This window comes from Pantherophis guttatus, chromosome 7 (assembly GCF_059756535.1).
Source record: "Pantherophis guttatus breed Tessera chromosome 7, ASM5975653v1, whole genome shotgun sequence".
Taxonomy (NCBI): domain Eukaryota; kingdom Metazoa; phylum Chordata; class Lepidosauria; order Squamata; family Colubridae; genus Pantherophis; species Pantherophis guttatus.
The window spans coordinates 8,566,084-8,587,052 of NC_142069.1; the positions used below are offsets into that span (position 1 = coordinate 8,566,084).

The 20,969-nt window shown below is 43.0% G+C and overlaps 1 protein-coding gene across 3 annotated transcripts in view; it reads right to left on the bottom strand.

Moving 5' to 3' along the window:
• The window catches only part of USP6NL (USP6 N-terminal like), a 145,235-nt gene that overhangs the window by 104,180 nt on the left and 20,086 nt on the right, over nt 1–20,969 (bottom strand). The window contains exon 1 of one of the 3 annotated variants that reach the window (XM_034442120.3): nt 2,916–3,421. The exons of the other annotated variants lie outside the window; for them this stretch is intronic. Coding sequence (XP_034298011.2) covers nt 2,916–2,991 — 76 coding nt within the window. The 5' untranslated portion in view covers nt 2,992–3,421. Of the gene's footprint in view, nt 1–2,915; nt 3,422–20,969 lie in introns of those variants that run through there. 3 annotated transcript variants of the gene reach the window in all.

The window sequence follows — 20,969 nt, forward strand, 5'->3', positions numbered from 1 at the left end:
GTAAGCAGGATGGGAATGTTGTGGCTCCGTTACCTGAGCCTGTGTCATCGGCAGGAGAGGACTCCGAGAGTGAAGGAGAGGAGTTGGCAAGGCCTCCTCTCTGGCAATGCCTTCGGTGTCCGCCGAAGGGCAAGAGATAGGGCTGGGGCCAAGCACGTCCACGCAGCCACAGGTGGACAGTGATGAGGGAAATGAGTCTTGGCTGGATCCTCGGCAGCGTCGCAGAGATAAGCGCGTGCAACAGAAGAAAAGGCGTGCCAGAGATTAAACTGAGTCACTGGACCACACCCCACAGGGTATAAAAGGGGGTGAGGTGGCCATTCAGACTCTGTGACGGACAAAACTAACTACTATCGAGTCACATTGCATCTTTGGAAACAACATTATCGGCCTTGGATTTATTTTACGAACTGGACAATTCTTGACTGTATTTTGTTTATTGAGTAAAGTTCTTGGCAAGCAGCTACTGGGTTGCTGCCAAGCTTCTTATCGGAAGAATTTGTTGTCTGCCGGTTTATTTAACCCCCGGCTGTCTGTTTGTGTGCGTGTGTGAGACGGGGACAGAACAGGGAAGAGTCTCGGAGAATGTTATGCAACTTCCTCAAACAGCGAGATTCGAAGATGTCGTCCAGGGCTGGAGCACGATGATATTCCGGGCAGATTCTCTGTAGAGCTTTTCTGTCCGCTACAGAGCTGCTCCCATACTATGCAAGAATGCCATATGTCAGGAAACTCTCAGTGGTGCTGCGATAGTAGGACAGAAGTAGATGCTGAGATAGATTTACCTTCCTGAGCATTCTCAGGAAGTACAGCCTCTTCTGTGCCTTCTTCACAAGCATGTTAACATTCATCGTCCATGAGAGGTCCTCCGAGATACAAATGCCCAGAAATTTAAAACTACCCACCCTCTCCAGCTCCTCACCATTTATGTACAATGGTAAATGTACATCTCTCTTCCTCCTGAAGTCAGGAGGAAGTTCTCCTAAGTTCTTTAGTTTTTTTGGTGTTAAGTGTAAGATTATTTTCTTTACAGATTATGGGGTCTTGAATAGAGGGCCTAAGAATACACTAAGAATGCCTTAGTGGACTACCAGCTAAATATGAGCCAGCAGTGTGCAGCGACAGCCGAAAAAGCCAAGGCAATCCTAAACTGCATTAACAGAGGGATACAATCAAGATCAAGGGAGGTAATAATACCACTCTATAAAGCTTTAATAAGACCACACCTAGAGTACTGCATCCAGTTTTGGTCACCACCCTATAAAAAAGATGTTGAGACTCTAGAAAAAGTGCAGAGAAGAGCAACCAGGATGATTAGGGGACTGGAGACTAAGACATATGAAGAACGGTTGCAGGAACTGGGCATGGCTAGTCTAGTGAAGAGAAGGACCAGGGGAGACAGGAGAGCAGTCTTCCAATATTTAAGGGGCTGCCACAGAGAGGAAGGGGTCAAACTATTTTCCAAGGCACCTGAAGGCCAGACAAGGAATAATGGATGGAAACTGATTAAGGAGAAATTCAACATAGAAACAAGGAGAAATTGACAGTGACAGCAATCAACCGATGGAACAGAAGTTGCCTTCAGAAGTTGTGGGAGCTTCATCACTGAAAGCTTCCAGAAAGAGAGTGGACTGCCATTTGTCAGAAATGGTATAGGGTCTCCTGCTTGGGCGGGGGGTTGGACTAGATGACCTACAAGGTCCCTTCCAATTCTGTTAATCTAATCTAATACTCTTAAAATATCTTCACAATAAGTGAAGAACAACTTTTGATTCTGGTTGGCATGAAAGGAGAATTCTCTGCAGTCCACATTTTCACTTTTACATCAATCCATATTTGTTCCATATAGACAACATACATACCCATACACAAATGACTAATGCTCTCAAGCCACATGTAAAGGATGCAACTGAATATTAATATCAAGAACAAAGTTAGGGAATGGCTCCAACAGAATATAAATGAATGAATAGAGACAGAGAAAGCTCAGATCATTATGGCATTTCAAGGTATCCAAAAAGCAAGAAACAGATCTTTAACATTTTTATTATAAAATACCTACTGCTTACATATGTGTCTAATTAGAGAAACAGCTGTTTAATAGCACACAATTAACCATACCTGATTAGAAACATAGTCCAGTGCAGCCTTAAAGCATTATTTGAGAGAGGTATATTGATTTTAAAGAAGTGATCGATTTAACAAGTACTTTGATTTGTGAGAATACAGTTTTAATTACTTCGGTAAGCAATGCCAGAAATTCTAAAAAAGTTTTCTTAGGGCTTCAATATTTTTTTTCCCTTATCCATGCATCCATAAAAACAATTACATATATTAAAAAGGACAGCATTTTTACTTAATCCCTCATATGTAATAAGAATCAATAAATGGAAGCATAAAATTGAAAACAGAATTATATCAAAGCAAGTAGTGTCATGGGATTAAAGACACACATTCTTGCAGCTTTTTAAAAATGTACAGCGGGGTTTTACCAAGAAATACAGATACTCGTCCTTGATTTAAATATAATATTGCAGCTACAGGATGATATGCCCAGTATTCATGTATTCAGAGAAATTTAGTCTTCTCATCAGTTGCCCTGACAGCTTTGGCTGGAGAATGTGGGAGAGAAAAGAGAATACGATCCTTGCCGTTATATATTATTAAACGTCCTTAGCATCCATCTTTGGTTTTTTTGAAAGTGATTAAAATTCTCTTTCATTGTTAATCAGACCGAATTTATCACTGCTCCAAGCAAGGCTGTAGCAACGGAATCCGACATGCAAACTTGAAATAAAGACAGCCAAAGCCCCAGGCAGAAAGTCAATCGCTCAACAGCCAGATAAGGTTCGGGCAAGAATAAATTAGGTGAATGCCCTAACTACGAGGGGTTTTTCTTTTAGGACTTTTCCTACCTTTCTTGGCAGTGCCTGATCTACGTCTGGCTGGCGATACCAGCTCCTTCACAGTCTGCAAGACCTGAATCATCATTTCTGGTTAACCAAATCAAAGTCACCAGCTGCTCTTTCGAATTGCCAACAGGTTTCATCCCTACACAGATCGCTTCACGGCTGCCTTCGGATAAGCCGGAACCACAGCAACGCAGCAGCTCCGCTACCTTTCTGAGCATATGCGTGACAACGGTACGGATGCAGGAGCAAGCAGCATCAACTGGGCATCGTCTATCAGATCCCTGCAACGCGTTTCAGGATGGAGCTCCGAAGTTCGCATGGCCCCTTTTCAAACAAGACTTCTAAAACCGGCACGTTTCTCCCCAGTTCAGGACACGAACCTCTGTTCTTTTCCACAATAAAGATAAAAAAAAGAGTAGATCAAACTCATACAGGAAATCAATTCTAGTGGTGGGTTAAGAATGAGAAAGCTCCAAGGTACCTAAAAACTTCGAGCCCAAAGTAACGCTGCAGGAAATTGAAAAGAAAACACTCTTTAAGTGTGTTGGAAAAAGCCTATTGGCTTCCACACTTCCTGCTTTTATGCACATCCCAGCCTCTCATTCCTGCACATATGCATCATGCTGCAAACTGAAAACCTTACACGAGCATTTTCAGCAGCGATTAAATCTTCCCACCGGGGGAACAGAATACATATTCACCTGAGGCATTCCTGTTGTGCCTGCCAGGTAATTTGAACCCACAGAGCATCAACAACTCAAAAGTTTCCAAACCATTAACCTAATCATCTATGACACCTGCTCAGGTATACAGCCTGTGGAAGTGAAACGGGAAGAGGACTTCCCACTCCTTCTAAGAACCTTGTTAGAATCTTTTGAAGCAAAACACATTTAAAAAACAGGGAAAGCCTATGCAATCTCCGAGTCTGAAAAAGACGTAATGGTAAAGTCAACAACATTTTTTTTTTTAAATGTATTTGTGATTTAAGTATGAATCATACTTAAAGTGAAAACGGCATCTTCAGGGCTTTTGACAGTACAAACTTATCTAGAGCCACAATTACAGCAGCTCCTTGATTCAGGTATATAGGTAAGGAAAAGGTTCCCCTCGCACATATGTGCTAGTCATTCCCGACTCTAGATGGCGGTACTCATCTCCGTTTCAGATCAGGTCAGAAATATATATATATATATATATTCTGAGGTTTTCGCGGGTGTTTGTATGTAGGTCGTGCTTCTAGGAGCACGAAGCCGAAAACACCAGCCCGAAGATGACGAATGAGACTTCGTCGAAACGTTGCCAAGACACTTCCAATTTTACGCAGGAGAAAACCTGAATAACCAAAGACATACATACATACATACATATATATTACACACACACACACACACACACACACACACACACACCGTTTCCCCCAAAATAAGACATCCCCTGATAATAAGCCCAATTGGGCTTTTTAGCACATGGCAATAAGGCCAAGCACTTATTTCAGGGTTCAAAAAAATATAAGACAAGGTCTTATTTTCGGGGAAAAACGTGTGTGTGTGTGTGTGTGTGTGTGTGTGTGTGTGTGTGTGTGTGTGTAAAAAGTTAAAATCTCGCGTCATTATAAGTTTGTTAGTTAAAATGTTTAAAATCCTGGCTAACTTTTTATATATATATATATATATATATATATATATATATATATATATATATATATATATACACATACACACACACACACACACACACACACACACACACACACGAAAGAATATCTTGTTGAGAGGAATCCCCCCTCCCCCTCCAAAAAATGTGGATTTTGTACCTGACCTAATGTTGCACCTGTAGCATTGGAGATGTTATATTAGTCCAAAGCCTATTCTGCAATGCTACTGTTGGAGCTGAAAAGGGGAATTCCGTCCAACTTTTAAATAAGCCATTATCAGCAGCATGGAGCAGAGCTGGAGAAACAGACTCATTTTTTTGGTTCTCCTGAACTTGGGAACTATAAAGCCTAAACAACCCCCAGCAGTCAGCTTTTACGTCGATGCTTGAGAGAAGAGACAATCTGTCCTCCTTTCTCTTTAATTTCATGGCTTGATGGAAGTCTTGGCGCATCTCAATTACCAATGCCTCCTGGGCCCTTGGTGGCAAGGCATAAAGCATAATGTTAGTAAACCTACATGTAAATGCTTTTCTCTTAGCCCTTTGAGGATGCAATTGGCAATAAATGTTGTTCCCTTTTGAGCGTGTTGCTCCAGATCCAGCAAGCCCTTGAGACTCAAAGCGGAACAACCAGAGAAAACACCCAACTTCTAACTGAAGCCAACAACAGTAAGCAAGATGAACCAAAAATCTGACCCACTTGTAAGGCCGTTGTTTTAAAGTTTTAGTTATCCACACTTCTCAGTGGATTCTCTCATGTGCAGAGGCGGGCTGCTGGGGGTTCGCAGGGGTTCGGGAGAACCTCTAGCTAAGATTCTGTGCAGTTCGGAGAATCCCCAAATCCCACTCCTGGATGGGCCCGCCCACCCCGCCTCTCCCAGGAGTCCCCACGTGGCCCATTTTGGAGGCAGGTAAGTGCAGGGCATGCGCGAAGGCTTGGGGAGGGTGAAAAATGGGCCTACCGGAAGTTTGGGAAGGTCAGAAATAAGCTCGTTTCCAGCCTCCAGAGGGCCTCCAGAGTCTGGGGAGGCCGTTTTCGTCCTCCCGGAGGCTCGAGGAAAGCCTCCGGAGCCCGGGGAGGGCAAAAATCTCCCCCTACTGTGGTGCACTAGGCCACACGCACCATGGCCACGCCCACCCAGCAACCGGGCAAAGAACCCCTTGCTAAAATTTTTGAAGCCCACCCTTGCTCATGTGTCCCTTTTGCTGAGCAACAGTTCTTCCTCATTTATTTATATATATATATACATATACATACATACATACATACATACATACATATTTTACTTAAACATGAACAGTGGGTCAAAGAAATTGTCCATCGGCAGAATCTCCCTTAACATAGGGACATGAATCTCCCTCACGTTCAACGTATTCCACGCAAATGCTTTCTTTAGATTGCATCACAAATTTCAATGTAAACATGTGATATATTTTATTAATTTTTTTGGATAAGCAGGCAGGTTGAACGGTATTCCACCAATCACACTGTACTGCCTATTTATATTCTCAGCCCCAGCAACTAGGAGTACGTGGGAGTGGAACAGAAGAGGAAAGATATATGGTTGGGTTTTTGTTTTGTTTTTTTTTCAGCTGAATAATTATAAGGGAGTTCTCTGCATGTTGATGTTCTGCAGATGATCTGAATTACAACTGCCATCGCTGGCTAGGGGATGAGGAGAAATAACATCATTAGAAAGTGCCAAATTGAGGATGAGCTCATTTGAGCTCATGGAGAAGACCATTTCTGTCTACCTCCAGCAAACATTATTACTTAATTCTATCACTGGGAAGACCCAAAGAACCAGATGCCCAGTTGGTTCCATCTGGTTTTTCGGTGGGCGAATACTTCGGTCGGTGGGAATTCTTCTTCACAGTGGTTACCATGGAAGCTTTGAAGAACAGTAGTATGGGACCCAGCTGCATCAGCATCAACTGCAACAAAATCGAAGGCTAATATAGAAGTGGGCAGCTATGACAACTTTACAACCTGTGGACTTCAACTCCCAGAATTCCTCAGCCAGCCATGGGTGTTGGAAGTCCATAGGTCTTAAAGTTGCTGTAGTTGCTCACCCCCGGACTAATGAATAGGAATAAGAATATTTCTTTGATGGATTTTTCCAACCTTCTCAAACAGACCCTTCAGATTTATTGGGTTCTACCATACCTTCCAAAGAGCCTAATGCTGGGAAAGATTGAGGGCAAAAGAAGAACGGGATGACAAAGAACGAGGTGGCTGGATGGAGTCACCGAAGCAGTCGGCGTGAGCTTAAATGGACTCCGGGGGATGGTAGAGGACAGGAAGGCCTGGAGGAACGTTGTCCATGGGGTCGTGATGGGTTGGACACGACTTCGCAACTAACAACAACACCATACCTTCCTAGCCCCCTAGCCTTTTTTAAAAAAAATTTAAATTTAAATTTTATTTTGATTTATATGCCGCCCTTCTCCAGAGACTCAGGGCGGCTTACAGTGCGTTAAGCAATAGCCTTCATACTTTTGTATATTTTTACAAAGTCAGCTTATTGCCCCCACAAACTGGGTCCTCAATTTACCTACCTTAGAAAGGATGGAAGGCTGAGTCGACCTTGAGCCTGGTGAGAATTGAACTCGCAGTAATTGCAGGCAGATGGATGTTAAATGCTGCCTCAGTAGGAGGCATTAGCCTCCTACGCCACTCAGGCTCCTAACCAACCCTTAAGGAAATTTTGTTTTCCTTGACCCCTATTTTTTTTCCTTAATTCCTAGCTTTATCTAGTCCTTTGAAAGGAGCTCTCTCTCCTGCATTCCGTCAACTCACTCCAAGAGATTCTTCTTTTTTGATTAACATGCCACGATAGGCTCTCCTGCTTGAGCAGGGGGTTGGACTAGAAGACCTCCAGGGTCCCTTCCAACTCTATGTTCTAACTTTTCCAACAGCCTCTTGCTAGTTTTCTAAGCATTCTGTTCTCTCTACAAACGGCCGCTTCCAAATCTTGCAAAAGGAACTTTTTTTTTTCTGACCTGTGGCTCTTCCCAAAACCAAAACAAAAGAAGTTTGCATGTTTTGAGCCCTCTGGCATTTTTTTAAGACTTCAAAAATACCTCCCCCCCCCCCCCCGGTCCATGGCCATCGCAACATTTCCTTGAGGTCCGGGGGTAGCCCTAGCCTCTTGACTTCTTCTTATCAAGGAATTCTCATACTTCCTGGCCAGCTGACTTTGTTTCTGGATTCCCTTTCATTTATTATATGGCCTTTTCCAAAATGCCCATGGTTTAACGCTGATCACCATTTTTATGGCTCAAAAGAGAAATTTATATCAGGATGCGTTAGGCAGCCATCATGGGGATTTTCCTCTGCATATTCTCCAGGGAGTACTTGCCATCTGTTAATACATTTGTATAAAGATAGAATCTTTTAAAAATAATTAAGATGATACAAGGAGGAGGAAAAGTGAATTACTGCAGAACAGTGTTTGTTTCCTGATTCTTTTATGGCATGATTCCGTGGTTGTTTATATTATAAACATCCCATGTTCCTACCTCTTTTCGAACAGTAAGCCCATTCCACTCCCCAAAAGGACAAAATATTTAAAATTAAAGACATTTTGGAAAGAGGCCAGAATATTAAATAAACATCCTGGTTGCAACAAAGAGGGGGGGGGAAATGGAATTAAAAAAACAGCATGGAATGAAACAGGGGTGGGTTCTAAATTTTTTTACTACCGGTTCTGTGGGCATGGCTTATTTTGTGGGCATGGCTTATTTTGTGGGCGTGGCTTGATGGTCATGTGACAATTATTTAGGATTTAGCAGAGGTACTGGTCTACCAGGCTTTTAACTGCTTGCAGAGTGTACCGATCTACCCATTTAATTTTGCAGGCACTGGTCTACTCATGTATTTTTGCAGGCACTGATCTACCCATTTATTTTTGCAGGCACGTCTACTTATTTGTTTTCTTTTACCACTGATCAGCTGTAGGGCGGCCCTTTGAAGCTCTGCGGCAAGAGTTTAAATAGTTTTTTTTCCCTCTAGCCATCAGCTGGGACTCAGTAGGCAGCAATAGATTGGGGGTGGGGCCAAATAAAAGGTAAGAATAATGGGGGGGATGGGGGGGCGGGGCAGGGGGCAGAACTGGTTCAGTGATGTCATATCGTCACCGCTACCAGCTCGGCCGAACCGGGAGGAACCCACCACTGGAATGAAAGCAAATGCCCATTTAGCTCTTACAATAAACAAAATAATGAATAATTTAGACATCCTCAGACCCACGCTTTACCTGTCCACATTTATAAGATGTCATTATAGGATGCTGCTATTTATAATCGTCAGAAAAAAAGGATTTGAAAAAAGGACAGAGTACAGCCTAGCAACAGATTGTGTCATGCCAAGATTAAACCAACTTAATTTAAACAAAAAGTCTTCAAGGAAAAAAAAAAAACAAGCCAGAAAAAGCAACCTCTATTACTATCTGGAAAACAAAAGCTTTAATATCCATGCAACTTTATTTTCCATCATTAAAAACCTCCACCACTGATAATTTTTCTTTAAAGTTGATCTAACCACAGGCATGTACTGAGGGTTTCAACGACAGCGCTAAGATCAAAAGCAGCTACAGGGAAGTGAAGATGAAACTGTTTCATAGACCATATGATATTTTCAAGGTAAACAGTCTATAACCAGGAGTGTCCAACCTTGGCAACTTTAAGACTTGTGTACTTCAATACTCAACATGGATGGATGGGGAATTCTGGGAGTTGAAGTTCACAGATCTTAAATTTGCCAAGGTTGGACACCCCCACACACATACACACCCTGATCTACACACAGTTAAGGAAAGGTAAGCTAAGTATTACTTTACTTAGCCACTCTGAAAATAGCGAAGGACCAGCCTGTGGTACCTCTGCCAGTGAAAACGGAGCTCGGGGAGGCTTCGCGTGGCCCACCCAGGCTCCGTTTACAGCCGTGACGGCTTCCTGCACCCCTCTGCCAGCTAAAACGGAACCTGCCTCCCCAAGCTCCGTTTTCGCTGGCAGAGGGCTGCAAGAGGCCGTCACGGCCGAAAATGGAGCCTCAGTGAATGATGTCGAGCTGGCCACACCCATCTTGGCCACGCCCACCCCACCCCCACCCACCTCCAGCCCCCGACATCAAACACAACCTTGATGCGGCCCTCAATGAAATTGAGTTGGACACCGCTGCTTTACTGGGAGGATAAAACGGTACTCGCAGCTGATGTATTCTAGAACCAAACACATCTTGAGATATAAACCAAGCTCTTGGGTGTCATAAAATAAAACTCGTTTCACCCATGGTTTACAAAGATTTTGGCCAAGCATTTTCACGCTTGGAATATATGAAATAAGGAATATAGGACTCTTATAACATTCTGGTTTCCAACCACATCTTCAAACTTTTCCTACTGCAGTTGGAATGAGAAGTGTACACAGTAGTTTAATTCGAACGAGCCCCAGAGGAAAGATTCGGAGCCTTCTCCTTGAATCCCATAAATCCTTCCTTCCTTCCGCCCACCTGCTCATGTATATGTGCACAAACCGCAGCTTGATCAGTGTGCAATTGTTTATTAGCTGATTTATGGACTTGCTCGGTTCATAATGGATAAGTCACACTGTGCAAGAAAGCTGAACGGGTAGAACATAATCTAGGAGGAAGATGCATAATTTAAAAGCAGGCCACAGAAGAACAGAGTGCAGCTTTGTTAGGATATGGTTTGAGCCTAACTAGTTGTCCAGGCAATATATGTGTACTGTAACTTTAATCTGTAAATGTATTATGTTACTTTAAAGGTATTCATTGTAATGCTGAGTCATGCTGTAATTAGATAATCACTGGTTGTGAGAGTATTTAAGCAAGGTACTGTACCGTATTCAGTTTGATGATGAAGCTGATATGATATGCTACCATTGAGAGGAGTTGCTATCTGTAATCATCGTTGGATGGATCTGCAACCATCGTGGTTTGTGAACCAGAGTGAGTTTATTCTAACCAACTAATGTTTGTTTGGTAAGAAGATATCTGTAACTACTGGACTGATTTACTGGCAAAGACTTGGAATTTGTTTAAAGACTATGAGACTGTTTTTCTACTATAAAGTAAGCTTTTGATAAACCAGTTTGCATAACTCTTATTCATTGCTCTCAGCAACGTTTCCTTGTGCATTTACTCTGCTGGTTGGTAACACAACACCAATATCCTTAACAAGCTTAACAAATCATCTGGATTTAGCCAGTACTTATCATGGGGCAACTATTGTGCCAACTCCCACTGACTCCAGCTATGACTTTCACCTTCTTGATAGAAACCATCAAAACATTTGCAAGTTTTTTACGTAATGGATGGAAACGTAGTTGTCTTCTGCACTTTGCATACAGCGATCCTTAATTTATATTCTTTCGTGCAAGACAGCTAGCCGTTGGCAATTTCTGGTAGCAACTGTCCAGTTGTTGTCCAACTATCCAATTATTGTCCTAGAGATTAATATCAATTTAAACTTGTATCTCAGTGTTCGGTGGTTTCAATGAGCAAAAAAAAATCTTTCACCAAACTGGAAATGAATATTTAAGGAAAAAGAGAATCTGAGAATAAAATACTCATTTAATAGAACTAGACATGCTTCAGAGGACCTACTATTAAAGTAGCTGCATCTTTTTTTTTTCCAGCCTCGCAGAGAAGTCTAAAAAGAAGGGGGTGCTTTAATGAACAGAGAAATGCAAGATCCAAAATCTTCCAAATCGTTTTTGAAAGAAGAGTCTCAAATACTTCTTCTTCCAAAACTCACCCAAACTAAACCATTCAACTTTTTGATGTTCGTTAACACTGAAGCATGAGAAAACAGTGAACTGATTATTCAGCTGCCATCAGTTAAGATTAAAAAAAAAAAGCCTTCATTAACAAAATTAGAATTAACTGTTCTTAAACAGATTTTAGGGATTTTCTTGCCAGACGTCTAATACATTTACAGCACAAAGCAGAGCCAAAAAACTGTTATTCAAACCCATCGCTCAGTAGGCATCTGTTGGAAATGCTTGCGGGGTTGACTTGCATCCTGGAAGTCAATGTAGAGATTGCATTCTTTTTTCCTCACTGGAATAAATGGGAAATTTTCCCATCATCTACAATTTATAAAGGTCTTGTTACCACACAGCATGAAGTAATTAAGATTGTCACTCGAAGCTTGGGAAAATAGGCCATGACTGCCATTCTGGAAAAGAAAGCACTTTCCAGAAAAATTAACTATTACTAATTATGTTCAGGGGTGGACTCCTGGGGGTTCGGCAGGGTTCAGGCAATCCTCTAGCCAAGGATCGCTGGGGTTCGGCGAACCCCCAAATGCCACCCCTGGTTGGCCATGCCCACCCCACTCTGCACCTCCCATGAGTCTCCACGCGGCCCATTCATCATTCTCGATAAGTGCAGGGGCCGCATGGAGGGTCTGGGAGGGCAAAAAACAGGCCTACCGGAGGTTCCGGAAGTCTAGAAATGGGACTGCTTCCAGCCTCCGGAGGGTCTCCGGACTCCAGGGGAAGCAGTTTTCGTCCTCCCGGAGGCTCGAGGAAAGCCTCCGGAGCCTGGGGAGGGTGAAAAAGCCCCCCGCTGTGGTGCAGGCGGCCGACTAGGCCACGCCCACCATGGCCACGCCCACCCAGCAACGGGGCAGCGAACCGTTACTAAAGGATCTGAAGTCCACCCCTGATTATTATTACTGTTACTGCTATCCCAAATCAATCCACTACAGGATAAAAGTCATTGAAGATTATGGACCTGTCCAAGATTATGGACTAAACGGCTAAGTAGCCTAAATTTACATCTATAGATGCCATATGCCACATAAATAAGTAAAAGTCCTAGGAGGAAAAAGGCAGTGGAGAGCCAGTTTCAAAATCTTACCTAAGAAAACTACAGACAATTGTCCAGACAAGTCATCAGCAATCAACAATGACTTGAAGGCAACAACAACGATGAGGCTATAACCACAATTCCATGCATTTATTTGGGATTGTGACCGGATTGCTATGACTTCCTTGAGAATCAACACACCGAAAAATTGAATTGAATATGATCAAACAATACACGTTATAAGTGGGACTCCTCTAAAAAAAAAAGAAAGAAAAATCAGTCAAACAATAATTTCAAGGACAGCGCGTCACCGCTATCCTATGCGTCTGCCACCGAAAAGCAAAGTGTTTCTGTCAGAAGTAAATGAATCGGGGAAAACGCCGAGAAAGGAGGAAATTCAAAGAGACAGCAGGGAAAAGGGATCTGCTGTTTCCCTTCTAAATCAACATGTTTCTCTCGAAAAAGAAGCGAGGGAGACCGAAGTCCTCCATTTTTGCCTCATCCGGAAAGATGAGGCTAAACCACAAAATTCCATCTGTCCATTTGTTGGCAAGAATCAAGTATTCGGCAGCATGTAAATGTCTCTGGCGGTTCTAATCCGAAGCGTAACGGGACACACAACCACTACTAGGAAGACGTAAGGCCTTCTTCAACCGCTGGGGGGGAAAAAAAACCAGATTCATTAGGAGCTCGAGGCAAGCAGACAGTTCTAATAAATTCCGCCTGTTAAAAGTCTGCATTTTACTTTATCCGATAAAACCCTGATGCAGTAAAAGACATTATTGTCAAAAGCCTTCCTCTTAAATACATTGTCTTCTAAAAGCTTCGAAGAGAAAGGAATTTCTCTTTCGAAGGTTAATTCAAAAGCTACCTCTACACAACGATAAAAGGAAGATAGACGTGTGGGGAAAGGAAAAAGATTTATATATATATTTTTCTCCTCCTAATCTAAGAATAAAAAATGGCTCTTTAAGTGAATGGACCTATTAAGGAGGATCTACAGGGACTAAACAGTTGATCAGTAAATGGAAAATTAATGGAAGGGCCGCATAGCAGCAACAAAAGTATGTCATATATTTATTTTTTTGAGAAAATGAAAACTATGGCAGCTGAAAAGGAGAGAGTTATTCTGTTAGCAATATTTATTAGCAATAGTTGTTTACCACTGCTTTCTTTCAGGATCTTTTTTTCAAATTCCCAGCTATGCCCTAACTGCAGGTAGTCCTTCACTTACAACAGTTCAAAGTTACAATGGCATTGATAAAAAGTCACTTATGAACCATTTTTCACACTTACAACTTTGGCAGCATCCCCATGCTCATGTGAGCAAAATTCAGACTTCTTGGCAACTGACTCATATTTATGACCGCTGCTGTATCTCAAAGTCATGTGATCTCCTCACTGCGACTTAAGAGCCTCACTTAACAACAGAAATGTCTGGCTCAATTGTGGTCCTAAGTTAAGGACTACCTGTACAGCACTTAAGACTTAAATACAGCTCTATAGCACTGGGCAGTTTACAATGTAAGCATTGTTTGCATATTGCCTCCCCAACAATTTGGGTCTTCATTTTTTAGACCTCAAAACAATGGAAGACTGAGTCAACCTTGAGCCCCGTCAGGATCGAACTGTTGGCAGCGGGCAGAGTTTGCCTGCAATACTGCATTCTAACCATTTTGCTACCAGAGCTCTATTAAGCATTGTTTATCTCAAATATTATGAAAAAAAAGCCTGATGCACACACATAATTGAGTAGGGCAACATCAAAAATAATCTCGAGATGACACCCCGGGAAAAACTAATCTGTAAAACAAAAGTGGATAGATTAAGCCTTTCAAACGGGACAGTGAGATATCACACCAACATGACTGCATACAACACGCTCCGTAAACCACAGATTTCAAGAAACAAAAGCATTTTGTTAGATTTACAAGCATCACAAACATTGGTCATCCCCTTACATCATATCATATGAATAATTCTATTCTGTTTTTCAACTATATACCCCCGGGCATAGGGATAAAATTCAAAAACCACGCAGTCCAAAAAAAAAAAAAAAAAGCAGAATGAAGCAGTCATTATTTTAAAGAGAACCAGTTTGGTCTGGTGAAGTGTTTCGCAACCTTGGCCACTTCAACTCCTAGAATTCTCCAGCCAACCATGAAGTCCATCATGTTAAAGTTTCCAAGGTTGAAAAACACTAGTCTAGTGGTTAAGACATTACAACTCTTCAATGAAACTGTACAATAAATCCATAATTCATAGATAGAGCAGGTGTTTCCAAAGATGGCAACTTTTAAGACTTATGGACTTCAACTCCCAGAATTCCCCAGCCAGCATGTCCGGCTGAGGAATTCTGGGAGTTGAAGTCCGCGAGTCTTAAAATTCCCAATGTCTGGAGACCCTTGAGATAGAGCTGTGATGGCAAACCTATGGCATGTCGCCCGTTCCTGTTCCGGGTCTCTGGCGTGCACGTGCGCGCATGACAATCAGCTGGCCTTTTTGAATTGCGGCAGTGCCGGAAACTAGAAGAGCTGGTCTTCCGTTTTCCTGCATGAGCATGCACGCCGGCCAGCTCATTGTCACATGCATATGACAAACCCGGAAGAGTAGCTGGCTGAAGCAGGAAGTTCAGTAGCTAAAACCAGAAGTTCATTTTTGGGAGCATGTATGTGCCCTGGGCAGCTCCTCTTCTGGGTTGCGGCCCAGACATGTGCGCTCCCTTTTCTGCACTCAGTGCCGAAAAGGTTCGCCATCACTGTGATAGAGGATGATCTATGGCCCTAATACAGGGGTCTGCAACCTTAAAGAGCCATTTGGACCCATTTCCCACAGAAAAGAAAACTCCGGGAGCCACAAAACCCTTCCTGTGCCTGACGATTTCTTGAGTGGCCACAAAACTAGCATATGTAGTTGAATTAAATGTTCTCTTTTCTTCTGAAACTTTTCTTTTCTTGGATTTATCCATGGTTGGCCTACCGGGGGTTGAAAAGCTCAATAAATTATTGTTTTTAAATTACGGGGCCAAATTTATATATATTCTTTTAATACTATTTTAATGTTTGTAAATTATGTTTTTATTTGGCTGTACACCGCCCTGAGTCCTCAGGGAGAAGGGCAGTATATAAATTGGATATAAAATAAAATAAAATAAAATAAAATAATAAAATAAAATAAAATAAAATAAAATAAAATAAAATAAAATAAAATAAAATAAAATAAAATAAAATAATAAAATAAAATAAAATAAAATAAAATAAAATAATAAAATAAAATAAAATAAAATAAAATAATAAAATAAAATAATAAAATAAAATAAAATAAAATAAAATAATAAAATAAATAAAATAATAAAATAAAATAAAATAAAATAAAATAAAATAAAATAAAATAAAATAATAAAATAAAATAAAATAAAATAAAATAAAATAATAAAATAAAATAATAAAATAATAAAATAAAATAAAAAAATAAAACAAAACAAAACAAAACAAAACAAAACAAAACAAAACAAAAAAATAAAATAAAATAAAATAAAATAAAATAAAATAAAATAAAATAAAATAAAATAAAATAAAATAATTGCATGCCAGCGGGTGACGCACATTGTCGGTTGTGACGCATATTTTGAGTGACAGGGAACCGCAGCAGAGGGGCGAAAGAGCCACATGCGGCTCCAGAGCCACAGGTTGCTGACCCTGCCCCGTAATATATCAATAACTGTGAATGTGTAGACCGAGAGTACTGCCGATTGCCATAACAAAGGAAGATTTTTAAAGAAACCAACTTTCATGACCACTGATAGAATCGAGTTTCAAGCAAGCCACCGGCTCTCCCTGAATTCCCATCTGCTTTTCTACACAATGAAACTCTTCTCTATTCAGAAATGACACAAACACGGGAACAGGGAAAAGCCACAGCAGAGGTTCACGAAAAAACAGCAACAGCTACTAAGGCTAAAAATAGCCTCAAGTTATTTCACATAATCTTCCGAAATAGGAACAAGATATCGGTTTAAAAAAAAAAATTGAAAAATAGCCATGCAGCCATGAATTATTCAAAACCCTACAGGAGATATTCCACTCCATCTGTCCAGGTAATGAGTTTCCTCAAAGATACACATAATGACATTCTCCGGCTCATGACAGAGATTAACCTCCCAGTGGCTCCTTCTGTCAACTTGAAAACCATACGAAACCTGCTCATTTACAGAACAGCTTCCCCGCGCTTAAAAAACAGAAAAACAAAAACCAGACAGTAAGCCAGGGGTGTCAAACCCGATTTTATTGAGGACCGCATCAGGGTTGTGTTTGACCTCGGGGGGGCCGGGGGGCAGGCCATGGCCAGTTTGGCGTCACTTGTGTCGGGGAGTGCCTGGGGTGGCCCGAAAACTCTGCCAGCGAAAATGGGCTTCCGAGCTCAGTTTTCGGCTGCGATGGCCTCCTGCAACCCTCTGCCGGTGAAAATGGGGCTCGGGGAGGGCTGTACGCGACCCTCCCAAGCTCTGTTTTTCACTGGCAGAGGCACAGCAGGCTGGTCCTTTGCTGTTTCCAGGGTGGCCCCGTGTTCTGCCCCAGCTTCGGATTCCCAGAGAATGTGACACACACCAAGCTTCGCAAACACTGTTTAATTCCAAACAAACCCCTTTTAAGAATGCAGGCTTCCCGTGCAAAGGGTCCTCATCAAAGTTATTAAGAACAAAGTCCGACAAAGATTGGCAACCAGAAAACCAGATATGAGAAGTCGCTCGCTCTCCAAGATGCTCTGTAGTAACAAGACGTTGTTTCTAGCAAGAAAGCACTAGCTGCGTGCGACTTAAATAGGCTAAGGGAGTGGCCAATTATCCTCAAGCCCTACTCTTGAGTAGACCTCCTCCTCCTGAGTAGCCACTCCTGCCTTTTGGCAGCCCTGCGTGCCCGAGCATTGAGAAGAGGCTCCTCCACTTCGCTCTCTCCACTGGAAGGAGCCTCTGGAGGTTCTGAAGGCCCAGGCTGAGTCTCTGCCTCTGGCACCACATCCTCTTCAGCCTCCTCGCTGTCCGACGTGAGCGCTGGCTGTGCAGGCTGCTGGCACGACACCACACCAGCCTCCTCTTCATTGGGATCAGCCACAATCCGCGCAGGCCGCTGGCGGGCCACAACACCCCGCAGGCCGGATCTAAGCACCCTACGGGTTGGATCCGGACCCCGGGCCTTGAGTTTGACACCCCTGCACTAAGGCTTGAGGATCCAGCAAGGGCCACACATCAAAAGTGGGTATTGGCCACGCCTCCCAAGTCGCCGTGATGCCAGCTGGAGAATTCTGGGAGTCGAAGTCCACAAATCGTCAAGTTGCCAAGGATGGACAGTCCTGGTTTAAGCTCTCTATTCTTTTATTTACTTCTTCTATAAAAGGGACGTCCGGTTCTTAAATACAGCATCCTGCTATATCTACATCAGGAAGGATGACTTCCAAACAAGCCATGATTTCCAGGGCAACTTGAGAATATATGATTTCATATGCCGGCCTGCTGGAAAGCCGCGCCTCGATTTCCTGGCTTAGAAATTAACAGACCTTTAATTGCAGCTTCCTGGCGAGTTTGCCAATTTGCACAAAAGCGGAAAGCAACAGGTGGCATGCGAGATAATCCAACCATCAGGAAGTCACCTCAGAAATACATATTTCATGCGCTTTTATGTACGACGTAGGAAAAAAGGCTTCCCCAAAAGATCTCAGTTTGGCGCCAATAAATTCTTTGGGGAACTGCCAACCTTTCAGGGACAGAGATCTCAGGATATCGATGGCTTTCGATGGAAGAGAATATCTGAAGTTCAGGACGGAACTGTAGGATCCTCGGTGCTCTCCGAGCTTGGCTGTTTTCTTGCAGACATTTCATGATCAAACTAGGTAACATCATCAGTGCTGGTAGGAGTGGGGTTCGAGAGCAAACGGCACTCCCTGCTAGCACTGATGATGTTACTAGTTTGGTATTGAAATGTCTGCAAGAAAACAACCAAGCTCAGAGAGCATCAAGGTACCCATGAATGGCCTTATGAAATTGAAACCAACTCTGAGCTGAGAGCTGTAAGCTCTTTAAGTCAGGGGTGTCAAACTCAAGGCCCGAGGGCCGCATTCGGACTATGGGTTGCTTAGATTTGGCCCATGGGGCCACCCTGGAAACAGCAAAGGACTGGCCTGAGGTGCTTCTGCCAGCAAAAACGAGACCTCGGGAGCCTGTTTTCACTGGCAGTGCGCTTAGGCCACCACTTGCGCCCCGACTTGAGTGACATCGAGCTGGCCATGCCCATCCTGGCCACACCCACCCTGGCCCCCTGAGGTTAAACGCAACTTTGATGTCGCCCTCAATGAAATCGAGTTTGACACCCCTGCTCTAAGGGGTACCTGTTTATTTGGAAGGATGGACTACCAACCCTTTAATCATAGCATCCTCTTATGTCAGAATTGGAAATAACTTACTTTCCCTTCAGCTGCAATCATTAAACTGGATACCTACAAGAACATTAGTAGGATACAACAGGGGCCATTGTAGATCATCTTACGGGGGCACTGCCAAACTTTGTACTTCCCACATGGAGACAAATATTTCAAAAGCCTCAAGACACTACCGATATGGGAATAGGGCAGAGGTGGGTTTCAGCAGGTTCTGACCAGTTCTGGAGAACCGGTAGCGGAAATTTTGAGTAGTACGGGGAACCGGTACTAAAAATTCTGTCTGACCTCGCTCCCCATCTATTCTCTGCCTCCCAAGTCCCAGCTGATCGGGAGGAAATGGGGATTTTGCATTGGATTGGGGAGGGAATGGAGATTTTACAGTATCCTTCCCCTGGACTGGGGAGGGAATGGAGATTTTACAGTATCCTTCCCCTGGAGTGAGGAGGGAATGGAGATTTTACAGTATCCTTCCCCTGGAGTGGGGAGGGAATGGAGATTTTGTCCACCAAGCCATGCCCACTAAGCCATGCCATGCCCACCAAGCCACACCCACAGAACCGGTAGTAAAAACATTTGAAACCCACCACTGGAGTAGGGATAAGATTTATAGCTCCCAAAGAAAAAATCACAGCCAACTTATACTGCAGTAGCTCAAGCTGGGACTAAGCTCTTTCTGTGGCTAGATATTCAGAGGGATGTCATTCTCCCTGTAGCTGATGATCAGCAATAGGAAGCTATGAATGCACACCTCCAACTGCACAGATACATCCGTGTGGTTTTCTTACCAACAGTATAAAACGACTGTCATTCTCTTTTTCCAGAATCTCTTCTGATTTCCAAGTCCAGTCCGAAGTCTGGGATTCATATTTTCCATTCAAATAAATAAACAGGCCTGGCACTGCTTAGTTTCTCAACTCAAGCTTAGAATAAAGTCATAGGCAGGTGTTTATCACCCGTGAGGCATGACTCTATTTATTGGTTACATCGATTTGCTCTTTTGCAGCAATTAAAAGGACAAATTGTTTCACAAAGCTCTAATCTCATTACAATACACGTAACGTGTATGATGTCGTTTGTAACAAGAGCACGAGATGTTTGTAGATACAAGCACTGCTAATAAGAATTCGCCACAAAAACAAAATGGAAATTGTTTGTTATCTATATTTTCCTTTAACTAGTTAGGTAATTGTTCTCCTAGACTAGTGATGGTTAACATTTTTGGTGCCGAGTGCCCAAAGCGTGCAAGCACGCATGCAAATGCGCGCGTGCGTGCCCAGACCCCCCAAATGCAATGCGAGTGCCCCCCACGCATGTGCCCCACCCCCGCGGATGCACGCGCATCCCCACGGATACACAAACCCCCGCACATGTGCCCCGCCCCCCCTGAGTATGCGCCCAGGATCCCCGTGCCCCATTTTGGCTTTCAGGTTGGTGCAGGCCTTCCAGGCCCAAAACATGGGGTGGCGTGGGGGGTGCGTGCGTGAACCCCCAAAATGCAATGCAAGTGCCCCCTGCACATGCCCCCTGCCCCCCCCCATGCCCCCCATGCCCCACATGTGCGGCAGAGACCCAAAAACCAGCTGGCCGGCAGATTTTCCACATGCACGGTGGAGCTGGGCTGGGGTGACAGCTGGCACGCCAGGCAACAATGGCTCCACGTGCCACTTCGGGCACGTGTGCCATAGGTTCGCCATCACGGTCCTAGACCAAAAAAAAAAAACCAAGGCAACCTTCTCCAGTCCACTACTTGCTTTGTAAATAAGGCAGCCTCATTAATGTCACTGTATAGATCTTCCCACAAAATAGGTAGTTTTGAATTGAATAATACAATTAGAATTAAGGGGATTACTGTGGATGGGAGCCAATTTGCTGTAGTAATTAAGGCATCAGGCTAGAAACCAGGAGCCCGTGAGTTCTAGTCCCACCTTAGACACAAAGCCAGCTGAGAGATTTGGGACACTCGTTTTTTTTTTTTTTTCTTAACTCTAGGAAGGAAGCAATGGTAAACCACTTCTAAAAAACCTTGCCAAGAAAACTACGGGGACCTGTTCAGGTACTCTCCAAGAATCAGACACATCTGAATAACAACAACAAAAAAAATGTGGTTAGTGCCAAGCAGTTAATTGTTTCATTTC